Source organism: Podarcis vaucheri (assembly GCF_965113315.1).
Source record: "Podarcis vaucheri genome assembly, chromosome: 10".
Classification (NCBI taxonomy): Eukaryota; Metazoa; Chordata; class Lepidosauria; order Squamata; family Lacertidae; genus Podarcis; species Podarcis vaucheri.
Window position 1 is genome coordinate 42,353,333 of NC_138748.1, and position 24,963 is coordinate 42,378,295.

The following is a 24,963-nucleotide window of genomic DNA, read 5'->3' on the forward strand; positions in this document are numbered from 1 at the left end:
AGAATCAAGATGGAAAACAATGAAGAACGTCAAAGAAAGATTTTTAAGGCCCGCAAAACCATGAGAGCAAGTGACAGGCAGCAGCTTGAGAGTGTCTATAAGGTAAAGGAGGAACTTCTGAAAACCACAGATGTCAAGTTGTTAAATGGGAAACATGAAAACGGGGATTCAGATCTTAATTCCCCCTTACTCATTTCTGAATGTACTGAGGGCAAAGAAGTGAACGGCATAGAAGATTTATGCCTTGACTCCGAAGGACAAAAAATGGACTCTGAAGAACTCATGGATGCCAAAAGTCCAGATGTGAAAGAGAACCAGGTTAGTGACCTGACTCCTAAACTTGAAACCCTGACCCCTGAGAACATTGTTTCTGAGCAAGAACATGAGGATGCTAGCACTGCTCCAGGCTCTGAACCTGAAAATCAGGTGCTTGAATGTAATACTGATAATGACTTGCAGGACAAAGTCAAAGTTAATGATGATTTGGACCACAAAGATAATTGTATAAAAGACGTTTTGGACCAGAAAGCCACACCAAGCGAGCCTAAAGAGGAAAGCAAAGTAAGCTGTGATATTAATGACAGCTCAGTAGAACCAGTAGAAAAAAATGAGTTAGCTCTTGCTCCTGATACACCTATGGAAGAAGAAAAGAGTACCAAGGAAACTCTTCTAAAAGAGAACATTGATGAGGAAGCAATATCTAGTAGTATTGATACAGATGTAAATCCAAAGGAGGAAGCTACTCAATCTGCAGAACCTCTAGAGACCAGCACTCAAAAAGCTGTAGAAGATGAACCAGCAGAAAACATTTTGGGAAATGCAGCCACAATGGAAACAGAGGAAATTATTCCAATTTTAGAAAAGCTGGCTCCAGCAGGTGAATTAAGTTGTTTCCCCAAATCTACTATGCTTCCAGTAGAAAATCCTAACTTTGATGCAGAAGATAAAGCAGAAAACCCATTAAATTCTTTAGCCAAACATGAAAGCAGTGAAAGTTTGCCCAAAGAAGCTTTCTTGGTACTTTCAGATGAAGAGGAACTCTGTTCTGTTAAAGAAGCTGAAGTGATAATGCCGAATGATTCAACCCCTTCAGGTGAGTGGTATTTTTTCTTCCTTTCTTTAAAAAAATAAGTCTTTTCAAGACTGTTCTGCATTATCTTCCTGTGTTCTTGGAAATTTGCTTGCTTGTTTTTTTAAGGGAATGTGCTATTCAGCAGTGGACAAGTTAATGTTAAATTTAGTATGAATTTTATCTATTGCTTTTATGCTAGATTATTAAAGGATGGTTTCAAGAGTTCTACAGAGCAAACTGCTGGTTTACCTGGAACAATTCCTGTCTGAAAGCTGTCCTAAACATGTATGACATATGCTACTGGTTACTACTTGTGGTTTCTAGTTACGACACATGGATAATAGAAGAAGCTTGATTTTGTTTCTGTTAACAAGTTCTTGGCTTTATGGAATATTTAAATACAGTCGGACTGGGTTTTATTAGTTCTAGTTTCACCTTCCCTACTCAATGTCTACTTAGCTATTTTGTTTCATTTGTGAATCACTTACTATAAATCTTCTCAAAGCATTTTAACAATAAAGCCATCAACATTAAGACATATATAAAGCAATTTCATATGTAAGAGCAATTTCAAATCCAATATAGATATAGAAATCTCACTCCCCATTCTGCCAGCTGCAATTCTTCAGTGACTATTTCCAGATCAAGGTTTGTTGTGGAATTTGGTGCTGTTGATTCACACAAGATTTTCACATTGTTCACATAATATCATCATGAAAAGTCAACCTGTATTTTTTAACATTTAAAATTGGAATTTCCTCTTCCTGCAGAAATTCCATTAAGTAAAAACAAGCCGTTACCATATGAGCACAACCTAGTTATTTTGTTACCAGCAGTCTAAACAATAGGAACTTGCCTATTTCACTAATTACTATATGCTGAAAACATGTCTGAATTTCCACTACCCAGGGGATCTATATTCTTAAGATTGCAACATATGTGAGGTTTTAACTAGTAGGTGGCGGGCTAGATATCTTTTTGAAAATGCCTGCACACAAGTACAGAACTACACATGCAACCATAACAGGAAAAGGCAGCAGAGGACAGGGAAGTAGTGGTTGAGGAGAGAGGCCAGAGAACAGCGTAAATATTTTATCAAGGACTGTACATCGGTGAAAGTGAGTATAGTGGAATACCTATGAAAAAAGTCTGAAAACATGAAGTGTGTGGGCAGTCACATTCCAGTGGTGCTCACAGAAAAAACTAAATCCAAACAATCAGTTTCTAATACAAAGTCTGTTACGGAAAAGCAGCAATGTGGGAGCGAGCTGCAGGTGGCTGGAAAGCAAAACAGGATGTTGATGTTTGGGATTGTACCATGGGAACAAAGGGGCAGTCTATTCACTGTACTGAGCACCGGATGTTAGCTCAGAGTGTCATCTGACCTGTACTGGAAGTACAGGGGTGGAGTTTCTCTCTCTACTGTTGGAGTCTGATGAGTACAGACGCATTTCTCTGTACTGCTGCAAGGACAGAAATAAAGACATGTAAAAACATTTCTGTCTGTCTCTTTCCCCTCCCTGGGGGAGGCAGGGAGGAGGGGAGAGTGGTGTGTTCTTCTCATGCTTGAGGAGGATCGCCAATAGTGACCTAGCCTGTATCCTGCCGGGAGACGCAGACGGGGAGGTCAACAAGGATCTCAAGCCGAGTGCCTGGAGAGTGGCCAGTTTCCTCTGATAAGGCTTGAAGAATCCAACAGAATCCGGTAGAAGCATGCTATATATGCTATTTCCTTTCCCTTTTGAGGAAAAGGGATTCAGTGCAAAGTTGTATTTTATAGACTTTCACCACCATCTTGATAAATTTTGAAGCCATAATACAGGTGCTGTAGATCATTCAAAAGTTGTGTAGCTATGGTCTATACAGTCTGCTGATACTCATCTTCAAGGGTGCTCACAAGTCAGCTCTTGAGGTTTAATGGATTACAGTGGTCAGATACCAATTATTGAGGAAGAGGGTAGAATTGACTTACCTGAAGCTGATATGCAGGACTTCCGACAACAAACACCACCTGAACACCAAGTAGCAAACTTCGATGTGCCCTGCAGGCAGCAAAATTGCTTTAGCAGTTAGTATGAACTCACCACCCTCAAATAAAGAGGACCACCCGTCTTCTCTGCCTAATCTGGATTTATATTATTTCATTTACCCTCACTCACCGTTACAGGGTTTAGACACTGGTTCACAGTGGAGGTAGCTGCCCTGGGATGAGCAGAAGATGAAAATGCAGTTGGGTATAATCAGCATACTGAGGAGTGTATGGACATAAATTTACCACAGACTTCATGTAAATGTTGTGTTGGGGACAGTATCAAACACTTGAGGAATGCAGGGCAGTATCTCATAATTCTATGTCCTGAGACACTAATTGGTATGAAATTACTGTATAAAATATCTAGGCCTTTACAAGCCCAGAAGAACAAATGGTCAGTATTTTCAAATATAGTTGAGATATTTTGGATCACAGCTAGACTTTGCAATCAGTGAAACTAGAATGGTCTCTGTAGTTCAGTCTGCTTTGATGATATTATTTTCACAAAGAATGCCTCAGGCCACAGCCACTTCCCACTTAGTGCTCCAAAACGTAAATGAGATGGCCACGATCTTGATGTAAAGTTGAGTTCTTCAGCAATAGTAGCCACTGCTTTTTAAAGATTAATATCGCATGCCTCTCCCAAAAAATGGCACTGATATTTTCCTTAACTCTTGGAACTATGTCTTATGACTGGATGCAACTAGCCAATGGAAAGAATAAAAACAAACTAAAAGGAACAGCTGTGATGAGCAGGTGACCTGATGTCATGGCATCTAGTTTGAACAAAATCCTAGCAGTTTTATACATAAAACAGCTGTCTGTTTTTGAGCTCCACTAGTTGAAAGGCACTCGGAGCAGCTAACAATTTAACATGTAACAAAATCGCATGCAAAAAACCAAGTAGCCAAGGTAAGTAAGTCTTAGACGAAATCAGCAAGTTCTAAAACACCTCGTCCAGGAAAAGGTTCTCCATCTCATGCCAAAAAGTCAACAAACACTGCCCTGGAAGTGCATTCCAAAATTGGGGCCTTTTCAGTACATCCCCCCAGTTTTGGTCATGATCCTTTTCACATTCAGCGGTGGAGGAACAGTTAAGAAGTGCCTTTGAGGAATATCTCAGCAGTGAACCAGTGACATATCTGGACATACTTTCTGGGTTAGTGTACTTCTACAACCTGTTTTGCTATATTTAGAAGAAATCAGATGAATGATACTTTGGATGCAGTGGGTGCAGGTAAGAACATCTCTACTTCCATCATCAGTATGCCATAAGTCAAATGTATTCCATATATGTTTGGTTGGATTCAGCTGAGGGTTGCACCATTTGTCTGCAAGCTGTCATGATGCTTTATTCTCTGCAATCCCCCAGTAAACCAGAGGGTTGCCCAACTGCAGCTACAACAGAAGCACCTATTTGCATTTTCTTTTGAAATACTGGATTACAAATCCTTCATAATTCTGGACAAGGTGAGCTCTGTGAGCTTCTGAGGGCAGATCATTTTGACTATTTAGGAGTTGCAGTTCTGGTTAGTGTCCTGGCATTCTAACCCTGTATCAGAAAATAATCTGTCCATGATAAATGTTACAGATAGGTAGCCGTGTTGGTCTGCCATAGTCAAAATAAAAAAAATTCCTTCCAGTAGCACCTTAAAGACCAACTAAGTTAGTTCTTGCAACTTCTGTTTCATCTGGCAACTTCTGTTTCAGTGTATCTGAAGAAGTGTGCATGCACACGAAAGCTCATACCAAGAACTAACTTAGTTGGTCTTTAAGGTGCTACTGGAAGGAATTTTTTTTAATCATGATAAATGTATCATTGTTACAACTGATCATCCTATTTTTGGCTTGTACAAACAAATTAATAGTCTATGCCAACAGTATATTAGGAAAGTTCTATGGCAACTATCAAATACTAAGCTAAATGCTTCAGTGTGTTGCTGTAGATTTAGATGTTTATCAGAACTGCTTTGGAAAAGACTTTCACACAAGATGCACACTTCTTTGTATACATTTAGAGTTTGCTAGACATCAAAACAGGCAGTATGCTAACAGATTTTCCAGACCCTCCTTAGCACCTAGTGCAGGGGTCTGCAACCCGCGGCTCCGGAGCCGCATGTGGTTCTTTTACACCTTTGCCGTGGCTCCGGGGCGGATACTAGCGAGGGGAGGAGGCGCATTGTGTGCCCCGACACTCCCCACTGTGGCGGGCGCTGTACTGGCTGTGACGTCGCATGGGGGCGGTGCGTGCATTAGTCACGCACCGTCCCGACGTCACCTTCCCACCCGCCCGCTACATTGTAAGGGGCATGTACGCTGGTCACTGCATTGAAAGGGGGCATGTACGCTGGTCACTGTTTTGAAGGGGAGTGAAGAACACACACACAAAAAAAAGGTAACGTGTTAATTTAACATTTCTATGAGGAGGAGTAATTCTGAGGGGTCAAACAAAGAAATAATTTAAAAAAGTGACAAAAAAGTTATTTTTATAATGACGAGTTTTGCGGCTCCCAGTTTTTTTTTTCTTTGGAAACGGGTCCAAGTGGCTCTTTTTGTCTTAAAGGTTGCAGACCCCTGACCTAGTACAAAGTGCTTGAAGTCACAGTTGGTTAAACTTCATAGGGGATACATGGCTGAAAGGATAAAATCTGTACACCTGTACACTTATTTTCTGCTGGAGCTGATTGTCTAAAATTGCCCCACCTTGCACTATCTAGCCAGGTTTGTAGTGTCTCCATAAATAATTTAGATATATGTACTTGCTGGTACTAGAAATACTGTATCCAGCGTCCACTGAAAAAAGATTTTGAATGGACATGGCCCATGACTGTGCTGCTGCTCCTCCTTACCTGAGCCCCATAATATACTGTCTTCCTCCATTGCCTAATTGGGTTGATGTAACTTCTCATTCACAGTCACTTGCCAGGACCTATTATGGACAGTCAATTCAAATTATACTCAATATTTCCGCCTTCTCTCAAAAGTAGCCATTAGCATTCAAAAAACCTTGCAGTCAACACTGTAGGCATGGAAAAACTTGGCCCTCCAGCTGTTTTGGGACTACAGTTCCCATCATCCCTGACCACTGGTCCTGTTAGCTAGGGATGATGGGAGTTGTAGTCCCAAAACAGCTGGAGGGTCAAGTTTGGCCATGCCTGCGGAAAACACTAAAACATCCACACTCTACATAACCAAGATTCACCATAAAAACCTACTAAGTGAATTTGATAATTCATGTAAGATCATCCATGAAAGCATGTTGGCTTCACTGTGTTTTTTCACATTTCATTGTCATATGTATTTGTTAGGAGCTTGTCCTACACTCGGAGTAGGACCCTGGCAGAGAGACATGCCCGACTGGCATGTTCTCTCCCTCCTGATCGATCGGGAGCTTCAGAAGCTTTCTTCTGCCCAAACATCACAGCGACTGATGCAAACAGACGTTGGCACACCTAGGGATCCGCAGTTTGCATAACAAAACTCCGCAACTCAGCATTTTGGCTAATCTACTTTATTTACATATAAACACACACGGAGCACTGCAACATGGCTCCCCCTCTTTCTAGCATCAGACAGCAAAGAGGAAAAGAGCAAAGGACAATAGTCGCACTTCACGGAACACAGTAACTCAAACATCCTGTCTCTGTCACTTCCCACACTGTGGAGTCAAAACATACACCGTCATGTGATGGACAACAATCCCATGACTGCAATCACGGAGCAGGAATTCTAACAGTATTGATGGATATGGTACTTGGCTACCTTATCAAAAAAGTTCTTACATAAAACTTTTTTTTACAAAAGGACTAATTTATATTTTCCAAAAACTATGCAAGCATATTTAAGGACTGCTGTGACCTGTATAGGTTCTGCCTTGTTAAGAGACTTCCATTCCTTCAAGAGGTGCTTAGCTGGCATTGAGGAAACCTGAAATTGATCTAGAACCAGGGTTGTTGACTGCCTCATTTTTTTTAATTTTAATAAATAAAACTTTTTAAAATAATCGTTTAGTAACAATAAAATAAATATACTGATTTAATAAACAATAATAATAAATGAATGGCAGAACATGAGGTTGAAATGGTAGAGTTGGAGAGAACAGATGGTGAAATTGAAATGTTTTACATCTCTGGTCTCCACCTTGAAATCTTCATAGCCTTATCTCTCATTAAAGTAAACACATTCCTTTTCCATGAAGGAAGGATCAAGTGGCAGTTACTTTTGCTTTCTAGGCAACACTTTGGTCAAAAGAAGAGGGGGGAAAATAGCATTCAGAACTCCCTTGTTCTTTTAAAAAATTAGAGCAGGCTTTTGTTCTGCCTTCAGGCCTTTAATGAGCAACCTCCCTTCCCTTCTTGAAGCCAGAAAGCAGCTCACATATTGAAGGTAAATTTCAACTGGCAGATGGTGAAATCTTTGAGTCATAAATTATAACCCTCTCAGAAATAATTAAGAAACAGAGGCTTTTGCAGACCACATACCCACCAGGATCTTATGGCTTTTGGGCATGATGTTGATTCCTCCACTCACAATTCACTTAACCTTTTCAGGGTTCCAAGGAGCTGACAGCTTCTTGTTCTCCTGACACAGAAAACTTCTTTCAGAACATCAGGGATTAGTCCTCTATTCACTGCCCCCCCCCAGTGAATTCTTTAGCAAAGAATCATGTTTGGCTATCATTTATCGCCAGATAATTATCTCCATCAGCAGCCTGCTGACAAAAGATTTTCAATCTACCATGTTCCTCCCCTGGAAGTTTGCCTCACTTACTTCTTGGCTCTAGATTCAATCTAGTATATATCGAACTGGGCTCCTTTGGGAGGCAAAGTGGAATGGAAATGTAATAAATATATAGTGTGAATATCAAATCTGCAGGAACACAGATGTCTCCCTAGAATCTGATGCCAGAACTGGATACGATCAGCATACTGGTGATCACTTAGCCCAAATCTCTGGTTAATGGTGACCTCCCCAGACATTTCATGAAGATGGTTTCATGTAAATGTTTTACAGACTGGAGGATGAAATTGACCTCTGCAGCTATAGCCAGTAATATCAAAAGCCACTGAAAATGGGGATTAAGATGTCTGTACTCTCCCTGTCCATTTGTCATTTTAGTTTCAAAACAAGGACAGAAATCGGATTGAAGTGAATCTAGAGCATTCTTTTCGGGAAACTCATCACAGTCTCTAGAATTGAGAAATTTGGCTTCATCACACTGTTCAAAATCCATGTATTCTGCTGGATTGCACCCTTAGAACTAATAGTAGATAAGAAACCACTCTTTGTTAGTGTGTGGGCAATCATAATTGGCCCATACACCTTCATGAGGTTGGTGGTGTGGTTGGTGATCTGGACTAGGGCCTGAGAGATTAGGATTCAAATCCTCACTCAGCTGTTAAATTCTTTGAGTGAACTTGGGCCAACTCCCTGCCTCTCAGACTAACCTACCTCATACGTTTGCTGTGAGGAAGGGCCATAACTATGCATGCCGCCTTGAAGTCCTTTGGGGAAAGTGGAATAGAGATGTAGTGCAAAAATAAGATAAGCTACTCTGTAACCAGCTAACAAACTGGTTGTGATGAGAGAGATCTTAATACCTCAGCTACACATGAACATTTGTTCTAAGACCCACACATTTATTCAGATGATTTCTATGCTGCCTACCAGTGCAAACATTATCAAGGAGGCTCATAACAATAAAAGCCAAACACAGCAAAACATTTACTGTTTAAAAGTTTAACAGATAAAACTGGCAGCACTAAGACTCCTATAGTATTTACAGTCAAGCTTCTGAGAAAATCATAAAGTCGCTACCTAGCATGAAAAAAAGCCTCTTTGGGGAAAAGAATTCCATAAATAAGGTGCCACAGCTGAGAATGCCCTTTTCCCAGTCACCATCTGCCTTTAAAAATTCTGCTCTTGCTTCACTGTTGATAGTGGAGGCACCTGAAGGTGGGCCTCTGACTGCTACCTCAGTGTTCCTATGTGCTGATACAGAGGTGGTAGTTCTGAAAGTTTGCCTGGAATCGGGATATTTTAAAGTAAGCAGCAGCACTTTGAATTGCTCTTGTAAACAGTGAAGAGATACTCCCTTTGATTGGTCCAGTCCAACAATTAACCTGCATTATGAAATAAGCTATGTTAACTTATTCTATGTTAAGCTATGTTAACTCACAGAGATCTCTCTGTGGCTTTTGATGCCATTGGCCATGATATTATCCTAGAACAGCTCCATAGAATGGAAATTGGGGACATTGTGTTACAGTGGTTCTAGTCTTCCCTATGGGACCAAATCCAGAAAGCAGCACTCTTTGGCCCCATGGTGGTTACGCTATGGGTGCTATTGGGAGTGGTCATTAATATTGGGGGCGGGCAAGGTGTTTTTAGTACTCTAATTCCCTATAACATCTGAATCCAGAGAGGCTGTGCAGGCCCTGGATTCATTACCTGGCCACAGTGGTGGGACAGATGAGAGACAACAAGCTGAGTTTGAATCTTGGTGGTTCCTGGTCCAAGAAGGTGGTCAATTGCCTGCCCTGGATGGGGTTGTACTCCCCTAAGGAGTTAGGGAGTGCTTCAAGATCAATCTCCTGAAGCCTCTCCAGATACCGTATTTTTCGCTCTCTAGGACGCACCTTGTTTTAGAGGGGGGGAACAAGGGGAGAAAATCTCCCCCTCTCTGCTCAGCGCCCTTTCAGCAAAGCTGCAAGAGAAACAGAGCCCCTTCCATTTCTCCTCCCACTTGGCTGAAGGGGCACTGCACAGCTCTCCCTCTCTGCTGAAGCCGGGAGAGTCTTGCTCTCCCGGCTTTAGCAAAAGGAACCCGAAGCCTCTGGAGCGCAGCGGGACCTCCCGCTGTACCCTGGAGGCTTCAGGCATCTGTCCCTGAAGACTTCGGAGCGCAGCGCGAGTTCCCACTGCACTCCGGAGGCTTCAGGTTCCTTTCGCTGAAGCCAAGGAGCCTGCATTTGCTCCATAGGACGCACACACAGTTTCCCTTAATTTTTGGAGGGGAAAAAGTGTGTCCTGTAGAGCGAAAAATACGGTATGTTCCATGTCCAGGATGTGGGTATCTTTACTTTTACCTATGTTTCATGTGTTTTATTTCTTTTTAGTTATAATTGATTTTTATTATATTTTGAATGCTTTAAAAACACCCAATTTAGACTTTTTAATTACAAATTTCAATGTTTCGTAAACTGCGTAGAAGTGAATTATTTTTTTTAACAGGTGCTATATAAACTTTGTTAAATAATAAATTTCACAAATCCCTGTCACTTCTTTAAGTGATACTTTGGGTTTTATCCTTTCCTAAATACTGCAATAAACCTACAACTGGAATCCCATCTTGCTGAAACTAAAAGTTTTTAGGAAGAGATCTGAAACTTGAGAAAATAAATGTGGCAATAACGTTAGTGCTTAGCAGTGAGTGCTTGCATATTGATTAAATGGTAGAATGAGGTTTTAAATGTTTAGAAAACATTGTGATTTACTTACTTGAGGAGTAATGCTAAGGTATTACTGGTTGATGTAACTGTGGGATGAAAGCATCCAGAATGTTAACTAAAGGGTTACTGCTCTCAAGAACTGTAGAACCCTGTGATGTCATATGCCTGAGACAGTTATGTCAGTTGGTACAGTGCCAGTTAGTAGCAGTATTTTGTGTGAGAGCAGCTGAACTGCTGTGCTGCTGTCTGCCTCGGAGTTAGTCTGTTATAGTTTTGTCTTAGATATAAATCAATGTAATATGTATTGGTAATGTATGTTACATCTTCCTGCCTTGTATATTTAACAAGTGCAAGTACACTGAGTAAAAGTTACTTATTTAAACTTTAAAAGAGAGTTTTAAAGTTTTTATAGGTGGGAAAAGGGTGAAATGGCCTGGGCTCTCTTTTGCATAACTCTGTAAAGTCTAATTCCCACATGTAATGGTGTATGGGGTTTTTAAAACTAAAATTTCAGGTTACCGTATTTTTCGCCCTATAGGACGCACTTTTCCCCCTCCAAAAATGAAGGGGAAATGTGTGTGCGTCCTATGGGGCGAATGCAGGCTTTCCCTGAAGCCTGGAGAGCGAGAGGGGTCGGTGCGCACCGACCCCTCTCACTCTCCAGGCTTCAGGAAGCTATCCGCAAGCCTTGCAAGCCCGGCGGGAGGTCCCACCGGCTCGCAAAGCTTGCGGGCAGCAGCCTGCAGCCCACAAGCTTGGGGGATAGTGGGGAGGCGGAGCACTGCCACCCCGCTATTCCCCGACATGATCTGAAGGCTGGCGGGGGGGGAAGCAAGCTTACTTCTCCCCGCCCCCCGCCCAGCCCCTCAAGCTCGGGGGATAGTGGGGAGGTGGAGCACCGCCACCCCGCTATTCCCTGACCTGATGTGGAGGCTGGCGGGGGGGGGGGGAGAAGCAAGCTTGCTTCTCCCCGTCGCCAGCCCCATAAGCTCGGGGGACAGCGGGGCAAGCTGCTGCCCCACGGAGGCTAGAGAGGCTGTCCCTGAAGGCAGAAGAGGGAGACGGAGCGCTCCGTCTCCCTCTTCTAGCTTGGGGATGGCTGCGCAAACCTGGGGGGGGGGATAAAATTTTTTTCCTTGATTTCCCCCCCCCCCAAAAAAAGCTAGGTGTGTCCTATGGGCCAGTGCGTCCTATAGGGCGAAAAATACGGTATTTTTTTCTGTGTGTTCAGCTGTACAGTTAAGAAAGTAACTTACATAACTAGCTGTGAACATCTTTTTCAACACATAACTGGTCAGGCTTTGTTCAATAAGGTTAAAGTGGTTTATCTTTCTCACAGAAGGCAAAGATGATGAAAAAGAACTGGAAAAAGTAGAAGAAAAGGAGCATGACAAGGAGGAAGAGAGACCACCAGAAAAGGGTATGTATGGCAAAGATGAGAAATAGTTTTGCTGCAAGGAATTGAATTGCTGCATTCCTGTATTCAGACACTGTTGGACGTTGTGTACACCCGTAATATCTTCACCGAAAAGTTTGCCTATATTCCAACTATCTTAACAGGAGCACTTCTCGCCAGCCATCTTGAAACAGGAGTTTGTAGTGCTGTTCACGCTTTTTTTTCCCCATCTAGCCATGCTTTGCTATGTGTTATAGTACTAGAAGGTTCAGGGCTATATAGCAGATGAGTGAGAAAAGCTAAAAGGTAATCTTTATTTTGTTCCTTCTTCCTGAAACATCCCTGTATGGTGAAGGGGAGCAGAGTTTTTACCCTTGTGATATATCTTCTCCACCCTTATATCCCGCAAACTTAAAAGAGAATGGAGCAGCCCTTCTCATTTTCTCCTCTTTTAAGAAAGAGTTTATTTTGCATTTTCAAGTTTACAAACAACAAAGAAAGCAATTAAGATCTAATCAATAAATCCCCTTTGACTTCCCTCACCCCTTTTGTGGATCCTTATGCCAATGCTTTTCTCCTGCATCTCCTCTGTGACTCAAATTTTACCAATCTTTAAATAGTCCATACTTCAGCTTTTACCTACAAGCAGTGCTTTTTCTCTGGGGGCATGCATACTCCTAAACATTTTGTGAATCTTTGTACTTTTACTGTATTTATTTTTCCCGATTTGAACTATAAAATGGTGATTTTCTTGAGTCAAAATGAGAGTACATCTAAACATTTTTTTAAAGAAAAAAAGCACTGCCTACAAGTATTATATCAATCCTACTGATGATTTTAATTGTTTACAATAATTTCTCAGGTACATTATGTACTTTCCCATTCCTTATTAAAATTTGATTCTTCCTGGTACCTAATTCATCTGGTCAGTTTTGCCATTTTGGCCTAGTCCATAAGGTTTTTTTCTGCCATTCTTCCTTGGCAGGTATTGTATTTTCTTTCCATCTCTGAGCTAACAAAATCTCGGCAGCTGTAGTAGCATACATAAATCGTCCCTTCTGGTCATTTGGAATTTCTGCACCTAAAACTCCTAAAAGAAAAACGGTTTCATAGAAAATGTTATATTTAACATTTTTTTCAACTCATTGTATATCATCTCCCAAAATGCTTTTACTACTTTACACATCCACCACATATAATAAAAGATGCCCTCTTTCTCTTTACATTTCCAGCATGCATTTGAGCTTGATTTATATATTTTGGCTAATTTGCTAGGGGTTAAATATCAACAACACATCATTTTCATATAATTTTCTTTCAAGGTACAGTGGTACCTCAGTTGTCGAACATAATCAGTTCCAGAAGACAGTTCAACTTCCGAAATGTTAGACAACCGAGGCGCAAAGGGCGGTCGGCAAAGTCAATGGAGGGAGGGGAATACAGTGAAAGCCGTTTGACTTCTGAGGCGTGTTCAAAAACAGAAGCAATTACTTCCGGGTTTTCAGCATTCCAGTTTCGAAATGTTCGGCTTACGAGAGTCTTGAAAACTGAGATACCACTGTATAGCAGGCACGTCCAACTCACAAGAGACTGTGATCTGCTCTCAGTATAGAAATTCTGGAAGTGATCTACCCATGAAGGGGGGGGGAGCCTAAGTTGCCACAGTTATTTACCTTGGGGGGGGGACATCAATCGCTCATCTATAACGATGTTGGAGCGGTAACAACTACTTTCGTTTCTTAACTTGCCGGCAAAATACAATTAAAGACCGCACATTTGACAAAACGGAGGAACAGAGCAACAGAGGAGGGGGGCGAGGACTTTCAATACATTTAAAATACAATAAAAGCAGATGTTAAAGTCAATCACTGGACAGGACTTTCTCACCCCAACTGCTGCTGATATGTGCTGCATGTGCTATTGGGACAAGAGTAGCTGGGAGGCAAATGTGTTTCAAGGCCTCCCTCTAGTTCTCAGACATATCAACTGCCACTTTGTTACAGAATCTCTGGGCTACATCAGACCTCAGAACAACATATTCAAGTCCTCATGAGTATATGTAACATAGTGTTGGCAGTAATTGATGAGGTGGGACCACTGAGTCAACAGTGCAGTAAAATAAGTGAAAGTTATGCTATGCATTTTGTATTCCTTTTAAACTGATAACAACAACAACAGTTGTATAATTTACACCCCACTCATCTGGCTGGGTTTCCCCAGGCACTCTGGGCACCTTGCAGCATATCTAAAAACATAATAAAAATATCAAGTGTTAAAAACCTCCTAGTACAGAAATCCCTTCAGATGTTTTCTATAAAAGTTGTGTAATTATTTTATCTCCTTGACATCTAAAGGAAGGGTGTCCATAGGGAGGGCACCACTACTGAGAAAGCCCTCTACCTGGTTTCCTGTAACTTTGCTTCTCGCAGTGAGAGAACCAGATGAACATTTATTTTTCAAGTTATTTGTCTTGAATGAAGACTATATTGGTGGTCAGTAGAGTTCCTTGAAGAGTGTGCTGTATCCTTCTAGGTGAGGCATCAAGAAGAAAGCGTTCCAAATCAGAGGATATGGATAATGTCCATTCTAAACGCCGTCGACATATGGGTGAAGAATATGAAGCAGAATTTGAAGTAAAAATTACAACCAGAGGAGATATTAATCAGAAACTAGAAAAGGTAGAGTTGATTCCCGCTTATCTTGCAGACATTTGGCCTTTTAATTTCAAACACTTCTTTTCCACCAGCATCAACTTGCAAGCATTTTGTCTTGAAGATCAGAATATTTGTCTGTGTTATGGTGAATTGAGTGAAAGGAAACTATTGTATTGTTATTAAGTTTCCATTGATCCCATCAGATAGAAATATTTAATACTGGAGTAGACCAATATTTCATATTTAGTTTGGCAACAGTCAGACCAGGAAATATATTCTTCCTCTTTAGCTCCTTATCTGTGGTGAACACAGAGTAGACCGTGAACCACTGGCCAGTTACTGGCCAACCACCTGTTGGTTGTGGGGCTGGTTGTTGTTTTTTTTTGCAAAGAATGCTGGTTAAGTCTTTAGTCCTAAGAACACTACTGATCTGACTTTTTAATTTACTAATTAAGAGCGTATACCGAACATCTCTTAAAATGGCTTAAGTAAGATCTTGCTGTTTCGTATCAAGATCCTTATGCAATATAATCCTTAACATGTGAGATTAGGAAAGTCTCAGACTAGACTGATAGTATGGCTTGTGGCTTAGGAATGATGAGTGTTGTTGTCCAGCAACATCTGGAGGGTTCTCTAAATTGTATGCCACATGTAGTGCAGCCCTGTGCATGCTTGTTTATATGCAAATCAGTAAAGGTGATTTGTATAATGCACCCCAAAATAATATAATAATCAAAATAACAATAAGAATATATAAATACAGTTTCATTGACATTGTGGTCAAAACTGGGATAAATATATCCACTTAAATGGCTTGTTGGGAGAGGAAAGTCTTTAGTGGGTGCTGGAAAGACACTAGAAGATGTTGTCTATCTGTAACTTTCTGTGTTATATACAAATATAACCCTTAAATAAGTTGTAGATTTTGTGCTCTAAACTATAAGAGGAAATCCCTTTTCAAATGCATTTTGTAAAGAACACAGTCTACAAATAAATATGGGACATAGTTGGCATTTTAGACACTACAAACTAACAAGTATGACTCTTCCTCTAAAACCATTAAGGGTGTGGATCCAAAAAGGAATGCTGAGAATGACTTCACTTGCTTGCAAACACTGAGATCCAAAAAAGATTTTGCATAGACATGTTTAATGAAATTACATGATTAACAAGCAAAAACCTAATTATTGACCTTAAGTTTTGTTTAAATACTAAAATAAAGTTTAATTAGATAACCTAATAAAGAGTTATGTAATGCTGAGTGACATACATGCTAATTGTACTGTATATAAAATGTTAATATTAGCATTTTCATGTGTTTTCGTAGGTCATCCAGCGGTTGCTAGAAGAAAAGTTCAACGCACTGCAGTGTGCTGTGTTTGATAAAAATCTAGCAGATCTGAAAACCAGAGTAGATAAGATTGAATGTAGCAAGAGACATAAAACTGTCCTTACCGAATTACAGGTATATATGCAGATCTGCTTAAGACTTTGTGGCATTGTTTTTCAAAAAATATAAGTAAGGCTCCTGTTGGTGTGTGTAATTGTTCCTTCAGATATTAGTACTCTTTTTTTTCTTCTTTTTTTGGTTTTGTGTTTTATCGTTTGTGTTGAAATACAATCTACATATCAGTTTAGTGCTAGCTTTTGGCAAAAGAAAAGGTTCTTTTAGGAAATGCTTGTTAAGCTGTGTTGAATGAGGAGCTACAGCTTAACCAGACGTGGGTGCCACTCTGGGTTAAACCAGAGAGCCTAGGACTTGCCAATCAGAAGGTCGGCGGTTTGAATCCCCGCAATGGGGTAAGCTCCCGTTGCTTGGTCCCTGCTCCTGCCAATGTAGCAGTTTGAAAGCACGTCAAAGTGCAAGTAGATAAATAGGTACCGCTCCGGCGGGAAGGTAGACGACGTTTCCGTGTGCTACTCTGGTTCGCCAGAAGCGGCTTAGTCATGCTGGCCACATGACCCGGAAGCTGTATGCCGGCTCCCTCAGCCAATAAAGCGAGATGAGCGCCGCAACCCCAGAGTCGGTCACGACTGGACCTAACGGTCAGGGGTCCCTTTACCTTTACCTTACAGCTTAACCACTCTCATAGAAGAGAAGGTCTGGCTCTTGGGCAGCAATTATAGAAGCGAATGGAGGTGTAGAGAGGGATAAACTAAAATACTTTTTGAGATTGTATTTGATTTCTCTGTCATATTTCTCTTTTTTTAAGGCTAAAATTGCAAGATTAACTAGACGTTTTGGAGCAGCCAGAGAGGATTCAAAGAAAAGACAAGAAGTAAGGACAGATATTTTTATTATGTTTCTGATTACTGTTTAGATCAAAAAATTACCTTGGTGGTAATCAGATTGGATTTTATTGAAATGACCATAGCTCACAGTGAAGAACTTAAAAGACTACAGTTTTCTTCTTGAAGTAGGAAGGAGAAATAAAGATTAATAAATTTATTCAATTTTATGGACTCAAGCCCACTTCACTAGATGCATGGTGAAATCTTAGCAGGTATATAAAGCAGAAAACTGGATGGCAAAAGTTGAATGTTAATGAGATGCAAAAGTATAGTCTGTGATTGGAATTGCTCTGTTATTTAACACCCAATCTGCTCTGGAGGGGTTTTGGTTGAGATGGCAATGAGATCTCTAATGCCGCCTTCCAAATGGGAAAGCAGAAGTGTCACCAGCAGAAACCCCTGAAATGGGGTATTGGGGGGGCAGAGCCAGAACAGGATCTGTGAGATCCTGAACTCTCCTACTTCTGCCATGTGACAGCAAACTGCCCCAGTTTAGGCCTCTTCACTGCACCAACCAGGGCACTTACTCAGCAAAGAGGCATTTTATGCCTCCCCAAGCATCCCTCCACCCAATTTTTCAGCCTTGTCTGGTGGGAGTAGTGGGACTCTGGATTTGGCAGTGAAGGATGCTCTGGGAAGCTCTCATATATGCTTGGGAGGCTCTCATAAGATCTTGGATGGCCCTTGTATGCGTTTAATTTGTGTAATTTCAGTTGGCCAGCCATCAATAACATAAAGCTGCGATTGTGCAAGTTAAATATATGCAAGTTGTGAGTCAACTGTATAACGAGGTGCTCACAAAGCAACTTAATAATTTTGGAGTCCTTACAGTAAAAAAGTATACCATGTATGCTTTGTGACTTTGAAGACATAGGTCTCATCTTGGTTTGCGTTACTTTTTAGAATCTACAAAACACACCCCATTCCCCAGGAAAAGCAGTGGGCGACACAGGCAATACCAACAGCGTGGCGTATCGGTAAGCTTTGAGAATATAGCTGTTACACTCATATTGTGGACTTGTGGAACTTGCCTTATGTACTTGGAATGACACATTTGCATAAAAATACAATATATCTTGGCTGATGGACTAGTTTTCCTGTTATATACTAGCCCAGTTCACACATCATATTTAACCGTAATTAAAAACAAAGTTTGGTTTAATGTGAACAATCTGCATGCTAGTGCACATTGTGCACGTGTTGTCGTTCCACTTCTTCCCTGTTGCTGCACCTCTGCTGGGAAACAAGCCAGCATCTGACTTTTCATGACATCCAAATCCAAGCTCATTTCTTTCCAAATAAACCATGAGCATATCTTTAGATCTGTTCTTGGCTTACTACCGTGGTTTGTTTGAGGGAGACAAACCACGAGTCGAGGTTCATAACAGGCCAGCTGCACAGAGACAGAGCAAGAACCACTGAACATGCTGCTAGTTTACATTAAACCATAGTTTGTTTTTCACTATGCTGTATAATGACATGTGAACTAGGTAGTTGTGCCCTGTTCTCTTCTACTGTTAAAAATATGAATGTTATTATCAGTTCTCATGCAGTCATCAAAAATTAACATACCTGTATAAAATTAGAGCCAATAATAGTTTTGGTTCTCAATTTTTCAGGAATTCAGCTTAATAATAATAATAATAATAATAATAATAATAATAATAATAAAAAATTATACCCCATCCATCTGACTGAGTTGTCCCAGCCCCTCTGGGTGGCTTATTACACTCCTACACATATACAATGGAACTACTGATATTGTGAGATACTGCTGAATAAATGGATAGAGATAAATTACTTCAAATTTCAAAAATAGCTTTCCCCTGTACTGCTCTTTGCTTCACCTAACAGCTAACAAGTACAGCTAACAAGAATCTTTATTCCACAGAAATGCCGGAACAGTGAGACAAATGCTGGAATCCAAGAGAAATGTAGGAGATACCACATCAAATACTTTACAGTCCCCTGTGAATACAGGTAGAATGTTTCTCACGTCTCAGATATGTATTTAACCTCTCCCCCCTTCTTTATCCAAGAAAAGTGCCTTATTATAAATCTTTCAGATGAAAGTTATGAGTATCAAAAGCAGCAGCAGATGTTGCTCTCCTTTTTGAACTCAGTGGTGACAGTATATGATGTCTTGTTATAGAAACAACATCTATTCACTACTACAGATCACCTTTTATTATTCAAGAGCTGTAATGAACACAGAAATGAAAAGTGTTTGCTCTCAGTTTTTCTGCTTAGTGCGGGACACTTCTGCTCTCCTGTGTTCTCTCTCGTCCCCTCCCCTGGCCTCTCCTTTCATAAATCAGTCCTGATATCAATAGTGCATTTAGGGATGCCGCCATCTCATCTGAAATAAATGAAAGAACTACATGCCATAAGCATTCTGATGACACAGAGCCCCATACTTCAGATTAATTTTATCAGTTGTTTCATGTAGATGTTTCAAAGCAAAGAAGAAAAAACAGAAATTTGAGGAAGAATACTATTCTAGCACCACTTCCCATAACCTTCTGTCAAGAAAAGAAGCAGAACCACCGCAACACAGCACACACACCACAATTTCCAACCCAGAAGAATACTGTAGTATTGAAAACTACTGGAAAATCCAGGGTTGTACCCCTTACATCTCTCCTGTGGCATCCTCCAAGAAGGATGCATTAAGCTTCATGCTGACTAAGAGGTTCAGTGTATGCCAACTAGCCCATTGGAAGCCAAGGAAAACAAGGGTTGCAACTTAAGATTTCTGTTAGAAACTTGTCTGCTCTTGTCAGCATCCTCAGGTGTAATTAAATAGTACTCATCCAAACTACTACAATAGATGTTTACGTAAGAACATTTTCCATATCAATTCTGAAACCAAATATATATATAAAAAATGTCTAGTAGCACCTTTAGAGACGAACTAAGTTTGTTCTTGGTATAAGCTTTCATATGCATGCACACTTCTTCAGATATTCTGAAACCAATAAAACATCTAAGTCAACGCAGGTACTGATGCAACAGACAGCTCTTGCATCAGAGGCTTTGTGATCAGAAGAGCTTTTGAGGACACAACTATAGATGGAAACAGCCAGTCTTTACCAAACCTAGACCATAGAAAATATTCAAATAGAGTACAAATTCAAAGAAAAAATTTGACATACACCTCTGTGTTGTAATATATAGAATGCTAGTCTTACTCTGTTTCCAGTGGCTTCCAAGGAATGCTGTTGGCCGATAATGTTTCAAGAGAACCACAGGGACAGAGTCACCCAAACTTTAAAGAAACAATGAAAATTGGGATTCCACAAAGGTTCCACAAAGAACCCTGTGAATTTGCAAAACTAATTTCTGTTCTGTTAAGCGTAAACTTTTATGTGAGACAATTATCCTCAAAAGACCAAGGCTTTGCATGCAAGGAAGGGGTGTGTTACATAAATTTAGGGATTCACAGATGTTGCTGCCAACTATTCAGGGACAGATTTTAATGGTTTAGGGCTTCCACATTGCTCTCCACATTTGTATGGTTAAGGGTTTAGGCAACCCTTAACCATACAAATAAAATTCAAAGCTGTAAACCTTTGGTCATAAGATCTTTCAAAATTTCTAAAAGTTGCCAATCAAGGGGGAAACTCATATCAGTCAAAGCTCTCTAGAGCTAAAACATTTTTACTGCTCAGTTTCCACCATTTGCACACAGTTTGCAAAACCTGCCTCACTCGTTGCAAACAGGCTTTGTTGCCAAGAGCAGCCAGAAGGAAGTAACATTCATAGGAAACCTTTTTTCCTTCAAAAAATTCAGACTACCATCTGAATTATATCTCTAATTTAGCCATATAGTGGCATAGTATAGAAAAAAGAAGGAAACACACATAACTTGCTTCATGCTCTCCAAGTGGCATACATTACAAATAAACATGTCAGGTTAAATTTGGCATCTCAAGTCACTCTTGCTGCCAGCTTTCTCCACCAGTCTTATGTAACAAGATGTGTCTGACTCAACACATACTCCCAAGAGGTTTAGAATCTTTTGCTAGGTTCTCTCTGTTTGAGAGGTTTGCTCTCCACATCAGTAACCTGTACGAGCAAGGCTTCAGAGTCACTCTCACCCTATTCTTGGTCCATGATCCAGTGAAGCATGGGACTGTTCCGTGAGATCATTGAGCGGCAAAGAGGGGTTCCCCTTTGAGCTGTGAGCTACCCAACCATTGTACTATTTTTAGTCAATGTATCCTTATGGAAAGGGAATGACTAATAGTCATTAAAATTTTATTTCTTTGTTTTATTGTTTATTTCCTACATGTTTCTATCTTCTATTTTATTTACCATGGTCATTTTGAAATTTGAAAGGGCATGACCCCAGTGAGAAATGACTAATTGGTTATCTATATACTCCCTGAATTCTGAGATTACTTTTAGGGGAAGAGTCTATTATCTATGCAGAACTACAGGGGCTGATAATTAAGTTTGCTGATAATACCAGCTTCCTGTGCTGTTCTTTACATTAAGTATTAAGAGGTCAGGATATTTAGAGTGCCTTCCAGGATACATTTTAAGATAAGGTCTTGTACCAAGTTTAAAATAGTTAATTGAAGGGTATATTTTATATCAAGCTATGACAATTTTACTGATGCCATGATCTACAGAAATAAACCACAGAAAAAGGTTCTAATTAGTACACGCCATTACAACATGTTTTAAAGAGTGAGTTCCAAAGAATGTTCTCTATAATCATGATTCCTGTTTCCAGTCCTGTACAGGCTTCTTCAGTCCATCTTGACCTCAGATATCAAGTTGATATTTTCTACTGTATTGATGGAAGTAGTTCAATTGGCATAGATTTTTAAAACAATTATCTTTTTATTATTTTGTAGTGTCTGCTACCCCTCTTAGTACTCCACAGACAGCTGTCAGTGGACCTCCCAAACCACAGACTCCTGTCACCTCTGCACCATTGACTTCTGGATCCTTGTCAACTTCTGTTCTACCTGCGGCCAACACAGCAACAGTAGTCGGCACGAGTCAAGTGGCTGGTGGAAGCGCACAGCCAATGTCTGTTTCATTGCAGTCTTTGCCAGTAATACTGCATGTACCTGTTGCAATGTCCTCCCAGCCTCAGATCCTGCAAAGCCATACTGGTACTTTGGTTACTAACCAGCAATCTGGCAACGTGGAATTTATACCTGTACAAAGTCATTCTAATGTTGGCAACTTGACCAAAACTCCATTGTCTCTGTCATCGGCTAATTCAATAAAACCAAGCAGCTCATCTGTGCCCAGCTCTAACATTCAGAGGAACACTTCAGCCGGTGTTGGGTGTTCTATAGGGACAACTCTAGCTGTGCAGGCTGTATCAACAGCACACCCTGTTGCACAAGCCGCAAGGACTACTTTGGCTACTGTAAGCACATCAGGGGTGTATACTCCTCCCATCAATAGGAATTCCATACAGATGAAGATACCTCTGTCAGCCTTCAGCAGTACAACTCCTTCTGAAGCAAGCACTGCAGCAGCACCTAGAGTTGGTAAGTTTTATATGTCCACTGCACTTGCACTAGGGTAGAAAACTGGTGTACGGGGGAACATGTTGATTTTGAAAGAAATCTGAACTTTCAGAGTTCCATATTTAGGACTCAGTTCACCATATATGATTGACAGTTAAGTGTTTGCAATGATTGCTGTTAAACTAAGTATATGTGTTATATAAAGTACATTGCTTAATAGCCAATGAAATGTGGTGGTTTCTCGCCTCCTTCAGAGAGTCAAACATCCAGGTTGCTAGCACCTTCGCTGCCACCAGCAGATATTTCAGCAAACAAAAAAGCACCTGAGGCAGCTGCACAGGTAGGTTGGTTTTTATTCTTCTTTATATAGTTTCAGTTTCTTCCTCACTCAGTAAATCAGCTTGGACGTTGTTACATTTTTAGCAAATACAGATTTTGTTTTTCAAAATGCTAGCAGAAAATTAATGTTACTAAAAAAATTATACCAGTATGTGACAGGTAGTTGATATACAAGATTATATTTATTTTATTTACCACTTACATGCCAAAATGACTTCATCTGTGAAAGAACACAGATCTTTAACTAAAGCTTGAAAAGCCCTAACACAATTGAACATAAACCTTATGTGTGCTCCACCTACATGCATGGGGGTCAGGAACGGAACTCCTGTGTGAAATGGTCACTGCTTGTATATATACCCTAAATTATGAGAAGAGGTAAATGTGTGTTTATATGGAAGAACAAGAGACTCTGCAAGTTAAAAAGTTAACTCCTGTTATTGACTGTAAAAATTAACAACAAATATAAGGACAGCATTAAAATGAAAAAAGGCATTAAAAGGAGACTATGGAAGAAAAGCATTTTCTTTAGAACAGAAAAGATCTTAAATTTAACATTTTAAAACTACAAGTGAGGAACTCAAACTATATCCTTGTCCTTTCTGTGTGTGGCGATTATTCTGTCTGCAGTGTTTCTTTCTGTCCCGGTAAGATGTTATGTCTTTCTTTCTACCAGTTGTTGCCATGGGCGAAGCTGATATTCCATTGTTGTTTCAAAAAATTATCCATTGCTCCATCCCGTGCTTTGTTGTTTTGCAACTTTAACAACAGCTGCAAAAATGACTGTCCCAATAAATAACCCGTTTTCACCATTTTCCCTCTCAGCCTGGGAAGAAGAGTGGTTTGTTGAACTGCAAATGATTCAGTAAATCTCAAATTCAAACTTTAAAGTCTTTGCAGTTGTTTATGTTCTGCAGTTTATGATCTCATCTTTTCTAGCATGTGCCTGTACTTTAGTCCAATTAAACTAATTAACAGGAGAACCTCTGTTTTTTAATGCGGAGGGTTTTCAGCAGGCTTTTGCACTCAGCGCCTCCCTGCCTCCCGCAATCCATGCCAGAGCGAGAGCCAGGTACCAAGACGAACTGCAAGTGAAGCCAATTCCCCCTTGTCCCTAGGGGGAATTTGCAAGGATAATTACCCTCAAGCATCCTTGTTTTTCCTTTGCCAACGATTTCCCCAGTCACGGGAGCTGCATCTATTCAGACTGGAACTGGAAGCCACCTTTGTACTAATATTAAAACATGTCTGTGCAGGCTTCCATAAACAATTTTTTTTATCGGGCACCAGAAGTAGCAGAACAAATGTACCTACCTAATACCAATAGGCAGGGAGTTCAAGTGTGTATGTTCTACCCCAGTGAAAGATTGGTTCCTCACAAGTGCAGAACAGACATCATGTGACAGTTATAAAACTGCCAGTTCCACATATCAAGTTGAGTGGGTGGGTATATATGAGTTAAAGCAAGTAAGATATGTGAGCTGAGTAGCCAGCCCTTCTATACCATTGGACAAGCACTAGAAATGAAGTTACTAGTCTGCATTATCTCATGTAGATGAAAGATTTACAACCCTTTTCATTAATATTTTATTTTCCTGATACTTGTATATATAGGCAAAGTGAGACAGAATGAAGCAGTTACTGGTCATTGGCCAAGCTAAATGTCTGCCTTGAAAGAACCATATTGAGCTGAACCAGGTCTCCAGTTAACCAACATCAATAAGACTAATACTTAGTAGTATTAGTAAGTACTAGTAGTTGGAAAGTATGGCATCTAATAACATTCATAATATAAAAGAAAGTCACTTTATTTTATATGCTGAAAAAGCATTTGACTAAGTGGAGAGTAAATAGAATATTTCAAAAGTTCTGTCCTTTATCTGTGTTTTATACTTATTTTAATAGCCTCAGATAGCATCTGAATCATTATCCATAGCAGTTAGAGAAACAGCAAAGTTCAAGGATTAAAATTGTACAATGGGCAGACAGTGTTTATTTGAATGAAGATTTAGTAGTCTGGCCAACACAGATGAACTTCCATGCTAATAAATGCATTTTTAAAAAACCTATAAAATAGAACCAAATTGAGCTTGCCTGTCTGAAAGCACTCTCAGTCTACAGATTACCTGTAGAACTAAGGTGCCTATATTCAGATAATTTATTATTGATATTATTTTAGTAAAATTTGGTATTTACAATTTATTTCAATCAACATTTTTTTTGCATCTTGCC

The 24,963-nt window shown here is 40.1% G+C and overlaps 1 protein-coding gene and 1 long non-coding RNA gene across 9 annotated transcripts in view; one reads left to right on the forward strand and one right to left on the reverse strand.

Annotated features, from left to right (window-relative positions):
* ATF7IP (activating transcription factor 7 interacting protein) overlaps positions 1-24,963 on the forward strand; it is a 75,888-nt gene that overhangs the window by 35,867 nt on the left and 15,058 nt on the right. For all 8 annotated transcript variants that reach the window (XM_082239997.1, XM_082239996.1, XM_082239995.1 and 5 more), the window contains exons 2-10: positions 3-1,093; positions 11,895-11,975; positions 14,484-14,629; positions 15,933-16,070; positions 16,819-16,884; positions 17,801-17,874; positions 18,789-18,877; positions 21,763-22,413; positions 22,647-22,732. In XM_082239997.1, coding sequence (XP_082096123.1) covers positions 10-1,093; positions 11,895-11,975; positions 14,484-14,629; positions 15,933-16,070; positions 16,819-16,884; positions 17,801-17,874; positions 18,789-18,877; positions 21,763-22,413; positions 22,647-22,732 — 2,415 coding nt within the window. In that variant the 5' untranslated portion in view covers positions 3-9. The remainder of the gene's footprint in view (positions 1-2; positions 1,094-11,894; positions 11,976-14,483; positions 14,630-15,932; positions 16,071-16,818; positions 16,885-17,800; positions 17,875-18,788; positions 18,878-21,762; positions 22,414-22,646; positions 22,733-24,963) is intronic.
* On the reverse strand, positions 4,914-10,784 carry LOC309541857. Its single transcript, XR_014223975.1, has 3 exons — positions 10,605-10,784; positions 5,684-9,663; positions 4,914-5,182 (listed from the first exon to the last, which is right to left on the reverse strand). It is a non-coding gene; the product is annotated as an uncharacterized lncRNA (long non-coding RNA).